The following is a 12,049-nucleotide window of genomic DNA, read 5'->3' as shown; positions in this document are numbered from 1 at the left end:
GGTGCATACTTTATATCACCCTTGGCAGCATTTCCAGTCTTTACATAGAGGCTTGTGAAATAGTTTGGCCATAAGATAATTTCCTTACACAGAGAAGGAGACTAAAGCCCTTATTGATTACTGATTTACCTTTAGCTCATAGTACAGAGCTGTGAGAAAATGGACATTCGTGTTGTTTTGTTTTGCTTTGCCTTGACTTTTCTCCTCTTGTTCTTTCTTTCACTCCCATTCATTGTCTCTCTTAACCATGAATAATACCACAATAAGGGATATTCACACCATTATCCAAAATAATGGTTATTCATAATCATGCCATGCCCCTTTTTATAGGTTAAAATCTGTTTTAACTTTAAGAAGATAAAAGTCATTCTTTGTAAAAAAAAAAAAAAAACTCTCATCACACTAGGAATAGAAGGCAACTTCCTCAGTTTGATAAAGGGCATCAACAAAAAAGATAAACCCTAACATCATTCTTAACGGTGATACCTTGAGTATTTCTCATTGAGATTGGGAACAAGGCAAAGTTGTCCACTCTCACCACTTTTGTTCTACATTGTACCAGATTCCTGAGCCAATGCAGTAAGGCAAAAGTAGAAGCAAAAAGATTGAAAAGAAGTAAAACTGCCTTTATTCACAGATGATAACATGATTGTCGACTTAGAAAAATCCTAAGGGACCTACCAAAAAACTACTAGAAATAGTAGTGAATTTAGCAAGACTGTAGGGTACAAGGTCAGTGATTTTAAAAATCAATTGTATGTCTTCTATATGCTAGCAGCAAACATTTAGAAATTGAAATTTCAAAGTTTCATTTACTAAAGCATAAAAAAAATGAGCAAATTGAGCCAAAGGCCTGTAGGAACTCTACACTAAAAACTTAAAACATTGCTCAGAAAAATTAAAGAAGATTTTAGTAAGTGGAGAGATATACCATGTTATGTATTGGAAGACTCAATATTGTAAATATGTCAATTTTCTCTAAATTGAGCTGTATATTCAACACAATCCCAGTCAGTATCCCAGCAGAATTTTCTATAGAAATTGACAGGCTAGTTCTAAAATTACAAGGAAATGCAAAGGGTCTAGATTAACCAAAACAATTTTGAAAAAGGACAAGCTTGTAGGATGTTAACTACCAGATTTCAAGACTTATTATAAAGCCACAGTAATTAAGATAGTGTGCTATTTGTGCAAGGATAGACAAAGAGATCAGTGGAACACTTTGAGAGTCCAGAAGTAGACCCATATGTATATTGTCAATTGGCTTTCATCAGAAGCAATATAGTTTGATGGAGAAAGGGGAAGTCTTTTAAACAAGTGATGCTGGATCAACTTGATATTCATACGGAAGAAAATTAATCTTAACCCCTACTTCAGCTCATAAACAAAGATTAATTTAAAATAAATCATAAACATAAATATGAAAGCGAAAAAGAAAACATAGAAAAATCTTAGTGTGGACAGAAGTGTCTTAGGAAGAACACAGTAAAGCAGTAGACCACACACACCCACAAAGGATGTTGGACTTCATCAAAACTAAAAACTTCCTTTCAAAAGATGCTGTTAAGTAAATGAAAAGGCAACCTACACACTGAGAGAAACTCTTGAGACAAAGGTCTTGTATCCAGAATATATTAAAAACTTGTAACTCAGTAAAAAGACAATTTTTTAAAAGTAAGTAAAGACTCACTTTACAAAAAGAAGCTATGTACTTTTTTTTCTTTTTTAAATAAATTTATTTTATTTATTTTTGGCTGTGTTGGGTCTTCGTTGCTGCGTGCGGGCTTTCTCTAGTTGCAGCGAGCAGGGGCTACTCTTCATTGCGGTGCGCAGGCTTCTTATTGCAGTGGTTTCTCTTGTTGTGGAGCACGGGCTCTAGGCGCGCAGGCTTCAGTAGTTGTGGCTCGCAGGCTCTCGAGTGCAGGCTCAGTAGCTGTGGTGCATGGGTTTAGTTGCTCCGTGGCACATGGGATCTTCCCAGACCAGAGCTTGAACCCATGTCCCTTGCATTGGCAGGCGGATTCTCAACCACTGCACCACCAGGGAAGCCCAAGAAGCTATACTGATGGCACGTAAACATTCGATGCGCAGTAATCATTGGGGAATTGCAAATTCAAACTAAATGAATTACCACCTTGGGATACTGTTGGTAGTTTCGTACAGTGTTAAATATACATCAGCCTTATGCCCTAGCAGTTCCACTAGTAGGTGTTTATTCATGTGGAAATGAAGTATATTTTCACACAAAGACTTTTCCATAAGTGTTTGTCACAACTTTATTCATCAAAATCAAAAATTTGAAGTAACCTAAATGTCCCATCAACAAGGGAGAGGATAAATAAATTGTTGTATATTTATATAATGAAATACCACTCAGCAATATGAAAGAAGTACTGGTACCCACAACAACGTGGATGAATCTCATAAACATTGTGCTAAGCGGGAAAAGAAAACAGAAAAGAGAGGGGATATGTGTAGTATTGTCTCATATTCTCAAAAATCTAGTCTATGGTGAAATCGTTGATCACCTAGAGCCAAAGATAAGGATGGTGGTTTTAACTGCGACAAGGGACACGATGGAAATATTCTACCTATTGATTATGGTAGTGGTTACACTGGTGTATACATCTGTCAAAGCATCTAACTCTGTACTTAAAATATGCACATTTTATTGTATGTAAATTATAGATCATAGTTAACTTATGAGAAATAAAGTATTATACTTTTTTATCTTATTATGCCAAAAATAGTTTTCATCCCATATATAATAAACTGGAGTTAATTTGAAAAGGTCACGTATGTAGAATATTTTATTCCCAAAGCCTGGATAGATGAATAACAAGAGGTTAGTATATTTTAAATTTTAAATAGATAAGGTAGCATAGATTTAAAAAAAAGAAGAACTAGAAATTTATTTGTAATTTGTGTGTCTAATTTGGGATATATTTATAGTAAAAGAGATTGTTCTGGCACACAGCTGATGTTTTTCTTGATGAATAGTTACTTTAAATGTTTTCAGTTTAAGTTCAGTAAACATGGGTAAGATAAAGTGCCATAGAATTCTGCATGTTAAATTGCCACAGATTTTGTTGGATTTGCTTACTGTGACCTTTATTTGATGTACACATAGCTGTTTACATAATTATGCATGTGCATAGCTGGGCATTAGCAGATTTCAGTCATATGGTTACTCTCTTCACTAAATCTTTACTGTGACCTGATACTGTGCTCCTTTCCCAGGTCATGTTGTGTGGCATGCAGGAGGTTGACTTAGCAGATTGGCAGAGAAACACGGTGTATCGACATTATACCAGAAACAGCAAGCAGATCATCTGGTTTTGGCAGGTATTTGCTTTTATCTTTTTGAATCAGAGTACTCAAAGAAAATGTTTTCTAATGAACTGGGGGTTTGAAAACAGTTCACTTTTAAAGTTGAGACTGCTTTTAGACATGGTATTTAGTCTTTGAATTTTAAGTCAGAAGTGCATAGTGTGAATACTTGTTAAAGGATTTTCCATTGCTTTTTTCCTAAATGAAAGAATAAATGACTATCTTCTTTAATTAATAGCTTAATGGTAATAGTTGTAGGTATAACATTTTTTTCTAGTAGTATGAAAGTATTCTATAAATTCCACTTAATTCTAGAAGTAAATGAGGAAGTATGTTTTTAATGAGAAAGTCAACGCAGATACTTAATTCCTCTAAAGGTGATAATATGCCAGGGAGTTAGAACAATCTAGAGGACAATGTCCAGGAATGACTTTTCTTTCCTCTCTCTCCTTTCTCTCTCTCTCTCTCTCTCTCACACACTCTTTCTCTCTCTTTCCCTCTCCTTTCTTTTGTGTTTGTGTGTTGTTTGAAATTTAAAATCTCTAGGCCAGGGATATTATCCACATAAATTTACTAATTGAGACTCATTTGAGCAGCTTAGTAACTGAACATCTGGTGTACTTGTGCTTAACTGTTTCACTTTCAGGTGAAAAGCCTGGGTTTTTCTGTTACTATAGAAAGATTTTCCAAAGGTTGCATCTTTTCATAAGGATATGTCATATGTTTATTGCTCCATACTTAAAGAAGTGTGGACACTTCTAGAAATTTATCCTATGGATACACTTCACATATGCAAAATGGCTCATACCAGAGTATTTATTGCTACATTATTGGTACACTAGTGAAGACCTGAGACACCTAAATGTCCGTCAGGGGGAACTGAGTAAATAAATTGTAATATATCCATTATGTAATTCTGTACCTTGTCATCATTCTTTTTCTTAATGCAAATTAACAAAAATATTGGAGGATAATATTTTTCAGTACAATATTAAGGGAAAAAAGGTGTGTATATTATTTGGTTAAAAGGAGAATATATATTCTGTATAGACAGAGTGTCTGCTAGTGTATGAATACAGCATCTGTAAAGGTAGAGGGCACGCGAGCAGCAGTTGCAGAGAGCTGACATTGAGGCAGAGGTGCATGTGTGGGCTGCTCTTCCTGCTGTGCCCTTCTGCTGCCTTTGAGTTCCACACTATGTGCATGTATTATCTATTGTAAAAAAAAATAAAGAAATAAACAAAAAGGTAAGAATAACTCTATTTTCAAGCCTAAAACATCAGAATTGCATCACATACAGAATTTGTGCAGGTATCTGTAATCTTCCCTTTTAGGCTCATTACCAGCTTCTTACTCCTTTTGTTCCCTGACTTTCCCTTTGGACTTTGTATTTATATACTCGAGGAGCTTAAGCCTTGAGTTATGTAAATCCAAATGAATAGTTGTGTTTTCTGAATTGGGTTTGTTTCGGGGACAGTGGTGAGGTTTATGCCAGACCTGGTAATAAGCTGTATTTCTTTGTCTTGATGAAATATGTTGCCTCAGCACAATTCTGTGCAGAAACATTTTTGGTCATAATTAGCACAACGCTTTGTCCTATTGTTAGCTAAAGTTTAGTCCCTGTTTTTAAGATACATTTCTACTCTCAGACTGTTCCCTAAGTTCCTTGCCTTCGGTTGTAAGATACTCAGACCAATTCAGATCAGTATTTCACATTACCCATTTATGTCCACTTTGAAAAGAGATAGTCTGTGAACTAGATATATTTTTAGAAGAATGCATACTTTAGGTTTTCAAATATGAAGAAGAGAGTTGGGAAAATGATGTTTAGTGGAAGAAAATACCACAAACTATTGAAAGTGGCAGTTGGGAAGTATTTGTTCATCTTTGGTAGCTTACAGCGGAGAAGGGTAGGTGGCTCGGGTCAGGATAACAGTGGTTTAGAGCTCAGCCAGACCTGAGTTCAAATCTTAGTTCTGCTACTTATTAGCAGTTTGAGAAGGACAAATTATTTCACCTCTCCGGGCCTCCATTTTCTTATATGTATACTGCGGATGCTAATGATAGTAACTATCTCATAATATTGTCGTAAGGGCCAAATACACAAAAAGCATATGGCACAGCACATGGCAGGAGCCCTCAACAGGTGACAGCTGTAATAGTGTAGCCCAGCCACAACATCTGCCCTGGTCAGTGGTCTGACCGTGGACAAATGACAACCTTTCTAGGCCTCCATTTCCTCTCTGTAAGATGGATATAATAATAACAATAGTGGCCAACCTATGGTGTGATTGTGAGGATTAACTGAAGTAAGATTGATAAGTGTACCGAGCATAGTGCCCAGCCTGAATAAATGATGAATGCTGCAGCCACTTACCACATATATTTTAAAACTAGTTTGTGTTAAATTTCTTCTCCTTCAAGTTAAATTCTTAAGTTTCCAGAAGAAATTTAAGAATAATTCAAGGCTCTACTATTTTCACTATTGAAGATAATCTAGTATTTATTTTATATTAAAGTAAATTTGATTTTGTTACACAGTTTGTGAAAGAGACAGACAATGAAGTAAGAATGCGACTACTGCAGTTTGTCACTGGAACCTGCCGTTTACCTCTAGGAGGATTTGCTGAGCTCATGGGTAAATGCAGTTTCTCTGTAGATAATTTTGGGATAATAATGGCGTTTAGACATAAAACAGACTTGAACCTAAGGATTCTTCTTCTGTGCTTTATGTAGGGCATCTACCAGAAAAAGACAAATTAATGGTTAATATCGAATACACTTGTAACACAAAAATGAAAGTCTGCTCACAAAGCCTGGTTGGCCATTGCTTTGTGAAGGGAGCAAGATGCTATAGAAATACTTATCTTTCCACTTTGTAATTCTTATTGCTGAATCTTTGCAGCAATAAGAAGTTTCTCTAGGCAGAAGTAACTTACATTGTAGTTTCTTCTGTATCATTCAGGTTGACTATGTGACATGTTCTATTATTTGACTAGTTACCAAAAAGTGTAAAGGACCAGATAAATTTTGTCTTATTTTCCTGATTTAGGAAGTAATGGGCCTCAAAAATTTTGCATTGAAAAAGTCGGCAAAGATACCTGGTTACCAAGAAGCCACACATGGTAAGTTCAAGAATCTTAAATAGGAAGGTGAAAGCCAGAGTCTTTTTTTTTTAATGTAAGACCCAGTATAATTTCTTATTCATTAAAGTAGTCAGAATTTCAATTTTGAGAACAGGTTGATTAACATAGTATTCTATAACTAAACACATTAGAATGATTGGTTAATATAAATACTTGAGAAATGTATCCATTGATTCAACAAATATTTAGCATACCCACTATGTACAGAATGAGATTGAAGTGCTCTCTGCCTTTTATGAAGTTTGCGCTTCATTGGGGATGGGGACACAAAAGACACACAGGTAAACAACTCTTTGCAAATGCTAGGAGCCTTCAAAGGAAACCAAGAGAACAACTAGAGGGGAACCTCCTTTGGATTGGGTGGTCAAGGAGGTTTCTTGGAAACTGTGATGTTTAAGTTGAGTTTGATAAATAGCATGCTGTGGGAAGAAACAGGGGAAGTGCACTCTTTGTACAGGGTCGTTTTTCAAGGAAATAAAAGATGCCTTGGTGTGAATGGAACTTAATGAATCAGGGAAGGGGATAAAAGAATTTGGAAATGTAGGCAGGGGCTAAATTATGTAGAGCCTTATCAGCTATTATAAGGAATTTGTTTCTAAGAACAATTAGAAGGCTTTGAAGAGTTTTAAATAGCAGATAATGAGATCCAAGAAAAATCAGTCTGGCAACAGAGGAGAGAGGGAATTGGATGAGTGAGTGCGGGGAGATTAGTTATAGAACTCTTATAGTCATCCAGGCAAAAGATGGTGATGGCTTAAATGTACGTGGTTCTTTCAGGAGATCAAAACTATTTTCACACTAAGTCATTTTTGCCTTTTTATTGTTTTGACATTTGCACTTGTGGTACCAAAGTAATGGTGGGTCAACTGCTGTTGACTTAGCACAAGTCAAGGCAGTGGCACAAAACTGCTATCTCTGCATTTTTCAACACCACACATTTGAAGTTTAAAGCAAAAAAAAAGCCAGGCTTTTTGTTGTTCTTTATGAAGTATTAAAAGCTATTAACTTCATTAAATCTTGTTGCTTGAAGTATGTATGTAGCTTTTTTAACATTCTGTATGACAAAATGGGAAGTCTGCATAAAGCACTTTGGTGGCTGTCTTGAGGGGAAGCTCTTAGGCAGTTGTTGAGTTATAAGCTGAACAGCTTGCTTTCTTTTTGGAACACTTTTTCTACTTGAAAACATGAAAGACAAACTGTTTATTCAGACTTCTTTCCTTGAAAATTAATGAAGTAAAACTTGTCACCTTAAGGAAAACCACTAACAGCATTTGTTGGTGATGATAAAATTGAGGTTTCATGCAAAAATCAGAATTTTGCAAAACTTGTATGTACCACCTTGAGCTTGACAGCTTCCCAAGACTTTTTTTAATATTTGAAAATTCTTTATAACTTGGTGAACCAGTATTTCCAAATGACCGATGCATGATGTTACAAACTGATGCATGGGTAAAACATGCATTCAAAGTGTAAAATAAACCAATGGATTTCATATAACAGAGTACAAAAAGTTATTTGATATGGTTTCAAAACCCATATTAGGCATAACCTCGTCAAATTTAGTATGCTATCAAAGAATAATATCCACAATTATCTGAAAAAAATGACTTGAGTACATCTCTGTTTTCTAACTGCATGTCTGTATGGGGACAGTTTTCGTATGCTTAATCTAAAACAATATAGTCCCACAGAATAAATGCTCACATAGGTATCAGAATCCAGATGTCTTCTATTAAAATAGCCAGATATTAAAATGATTTGCAAAAATATGAAACAAGGTCACTCTTTTCACTACTTTTTTGAAAAGTTTTTTTCATAAAAATTTTACTTTTATTTCAAAGTAAATTACTTTTAAAATTTGCTTTAACTTATAATATGGTAAATATCAACAGCTATAATTCACATAAACAAAAGCTCTTTGGGTTTCTCAGTATTTTTAGATGTGAAAAGGGATCCTGTGACCAAGAACATTTGAGAACACCAGGTTAGATTAAATTGGTGAATCCAATAGAGGAGAGATTGTTGAGGCAGGGACAGAGAGTTCATATAACCAAAGAAGAAAATTCTTTAAGAAAGATGAAAAGAATTGGGATCTTGAGTGTGAGTTAAGGAATTCGCCTTTTATAAAAACAAGAACATTTCCTCTGTTGTAACAGAAGAGGAAGGAAAGTTGGATGTAAACTATAGATAGATTTTAGATTTTGTGAAAGAATAGAGTTTAATCCACCGTTGGTTTGTTTTCTCAGAGTATAAGGTTGAGGTCACTGGCTAACAGTGAAGAAAGGAAAGACTTGAGGAGAAAGAAAGGAGAGCTGTCATAGAGTAGAAATATGGCTGAGAATGCTGGATAACATTAGATTGTCCACTTGGATCTACTAGTTCATCTAAAGTGACAATAATCTACCTAAGTTGTCAGATTTTCCCTGCAGTAATTTTCAACTGTTAAGGTACAAGGAATGAGAAAGTAGAAGGTTGTATTCATTCAGGGTTTGAGTTTGAGTAAGTTCAAAAAGGAGAGAGAGGGTTTTAAAATATTTGCAAGGTAGTGATTATAATGATGGACCATGACCTCTAAAGTAATTATAATGATGGGCTGTGGCTTAAGTAAAAAGTGAAGATAGGAAGAGTCTGAGGACAAGATAGGATGGTGAGAAAGGTTGGCATTTTAATTGAAATAAGTTGGGAAAGACAGATAATCAGAGAATAGAGTGTTTTAATTAGTAACTTCCTTTACTGGTGATGACAAGGTTCAAGGTATGATACTGAAGTAGAGGAACAGGTCACTGAGGAAGGGCAAGAATTGAGAGGCTGTGGCATTGCATGTCACCCATGTGAATGAGAGGACTATGAAGAAGGTGCCAGAGATTTCACTGAGTGAAGGAACATGGTCAGCAGGTGATAGCAAAAAGTGCAGAAAGAAGGCTGCATAGCCAGACTGTGTTTGCCTCAGAGGAGGAAAGTTTGTTTACTGGCTGCAGAGGAAATAGAATATTTCAGACTAGCTGGATTTCAGTTAAGGCAAGAGAGGAGTTGTTAAGACTATAGAAGCCTGCAAATCATAAAATATAAGTCCAAAAGAATGGATTGGAAAGGTCTGACACAGGTGGGGATTTAATTCAGATCAGGGGAAATATGGTTGATCAGTTTTGGGATGAGAATTTAGATGAAAATAGATGACCCAGAAAGACTTGAGTCTTCGGTAGTGACTGAGGTAAGTAAGCAGTGCCATAATCTATGGTGGAAGCATTCCTGATTATTCTCAGATTGGGTCCTACTGCTTTCATCCCCAGTGCTTTGCTTAGTGAGGTGGCAGCTTTCAGGGCAGGGGTGCTGCAGGCTATATACAGTGTATAGCAAGCCAATAGAGTACTGTTCCCTTAGAGTCCATGAGAAAAGTATTGATGTCTTCCCTTTTTATATATAAGAAAATAGAAGTAGCAAACTTTACTCAAAGCTGAAACTAGAACAAAAGCTAAAATAAAACTTAAAATAGCATTCTGATATTCACATAGTAAGTACTCAATAAAAGATGAATAGATTTTAGTATGTCTTTGTCCTTTTGTAAGCCAGCACAAAACATAATGGCTGATGTCTTAAAACAGAACCCTGTTTTGGATGTTTTAAAGTAATACATTTTCTTATGTGGTTCAACTCAACATTTACGAAATGTCTACTGTATACAGAATGGATCTGTGTTAGGAGAGTAGAGATGACTCTGCCCTTGTGGGTTTTGGAATCTAATGGAAAAAAAACAGTCATAATACAGAGTAAAGTAAATGCTAAAACAGAAGTAAAAAAAGCTTATGTATTACAAATGCCAACTCTCTACATATATTCACCTTCCATATTATATACATGGATAAACATGACCATAGTTTGTGTATAATGTTTTAATTTTCACCAAATCCAAGAATTTACAGCATTTGCTAGGTCCTCACATGTGAAAAATAAAATTTTTACTTCGTCCTTCTGAAAAAAAAAAAAAAAGCTTATGGAGAGGGGAATTATTAAGTCTGTATAACATGTTCAAGGAGAATTCTTGGAGGAAGTTGTAGCATTTGGACTGATTCTTAATAATATTTTTATAGGCAGAAAAGGGTATTCCAGAACATAGGAGAGCCATAAGAGCATGGTCATAGAACAGAAAAGTGTGTGGTATGCTTGGAGAACATTAAATAAGTTGATAGGGGCTATACCAAACAGCATAGGCTTCCTTGCCCACTTCCCCATCCTTAGTCATTAGAAGCAGCAGAGGTTTTTTAAACCATCATGTCTTTTTAAGAAAGTACCCCTGGCAATGATATAAGGCTATATAGGTTGTGAAGAAGTTAAAAAAAAAAAAAGGATGCAAGATCAGTAGGCAGGAAATACTGATGGTCTAGATAAAAGATGATGGGGAAGTATATATAGGAGAATATAGTAGCAATAGAAATGATCAGGAGGGAAAAGATGGGGGATATTTAGTAAATAGAATGACAGTTTGACAGAGGCAGGTGACTGGTTAGTATAGGGCTCTATTGAAAAAATTTTTCCTGACCTCAGCTCAGAATCAGACTGTACCTTGAGGCATAGTTTAAAGGTGGGGGTGGGGAGGGGGCACACAATGGGAAGATATATAGTCCTCTTAACTGTTACTGTTAAATTAACAACTTTTCAAACAGAATAACATGGTCTGAGAAGAACACCATTTTAATTGGCTGCCTTGTTTCAAAAGGCTCTTTCTTGATTTACAGGTTTCCTGACTCTTATAAGGGCAGATAACTGGTAGGAGTAGTAGAAGGGAACTGGATAATCTATAGAAACCTTCCACATGAGAAAATGAAAGTACAGAAAGGTTTTGACTTCTCAGAGCTATTTCACTAGACACTAATAGTGGGGACCAAAATCCAAAACTCCTGAATCTTAACCCAGCTACTCAGTGCTGTATCTTAAAAAAATTAAATGTTATTTCACACCTTTGTAAATTGTAAAACAATACATTGATGTTTTAAGCATTTTCAATATTTTCTACATTTCATCAGTTAATCCCAGCAGGGAATCCTTTGAGTCTAGCAAGACTGTAAGCATATTATTTTAGAAACGGTTATACATATGATGAGATTATTTGAAAAGACAAAAATATATATTTGGTTATTGACTGTCTCCACCCTAGAATGTAAGTTCAGTGAGGACAAGCACTTTACTTTTTCATCATTGTATCACCAGCTCCTGGAAAAATACCTGATATATTAAAGATTCTCAATAAATAACTGATGAATGAATTGGTGGGTGAGTGAAAGAAATGGACTCTTTAACCCAAGAGAAGTTAGGGGGACTCATGACACAATGTAACAATAATAGTATAGAAAAGAGAAAAATTAGTGCTTCTTTAAAAAAAATTCCAGCAGTTTTATCCATATTGCTACAATTATTATTTTTAATTCTAGCTTTCTCTGGGAAACGTTAAAATATTTTTGTGACTAGGTCTTAAATTTGAATTGACTGCTGTAAGAAAATTTGTATATTTAATATTATATTTGTTAAGTAATAAATCAGTAAATAATAATAAAGTAGTAAATTGTGTGTTAGAATAC

General features: G+C 35.2%; 1 protein-coding gene across 2 annotated transcripts in view; it reads left to right on the top strand.

Annotated features, from left to right (window-relative positions):
- Positions 1-12,049, top strand: part of WWP1 (WW domain containing E3 ubiquitin protein ligase 1) — a 112,333-nt gene that overhangs the window by 99,463 nt on the left and 821 nt on the right. For both annotated transcript variants that reach the window (XM_067711936.1, XM_067711937.1), the window contains exons 22-24: positions 3,241-3,345; positions 5,872-5,968; positions 6,383-6,455. In XM_067711936.1, coding sequence (XP_067568037.1) covers positions 3,241-3,345; positions 5,872-5,968; positions 6,383-6,455 — 275 coding nt within the window. The remainder of the gene's footprint in view (positions 1-3,240; positions 3,346-5,871; positions 5,969-6,382; positions 6,456-12,049) is intronic.

The sequence above is a fragment of the Pseudorca crassidens genome, chromosome 17 (genome assembly GCF_039906515.1).
Source record: "Pseudorca crassidens isolate mPseCra1 chromosome 17, mPseCra1.hap1, whole genome shotgun sequence".
NCBI classification, from domain to species: Eukaryota; Metazoa; Chordata; class Mammalia; order Artiodactyla; family Delphinidae; genus Pseudorca; species Pseudorca crassidens.
This window is presented reverse-complemented; position numbering and strand designations above follow the sequence as displayed.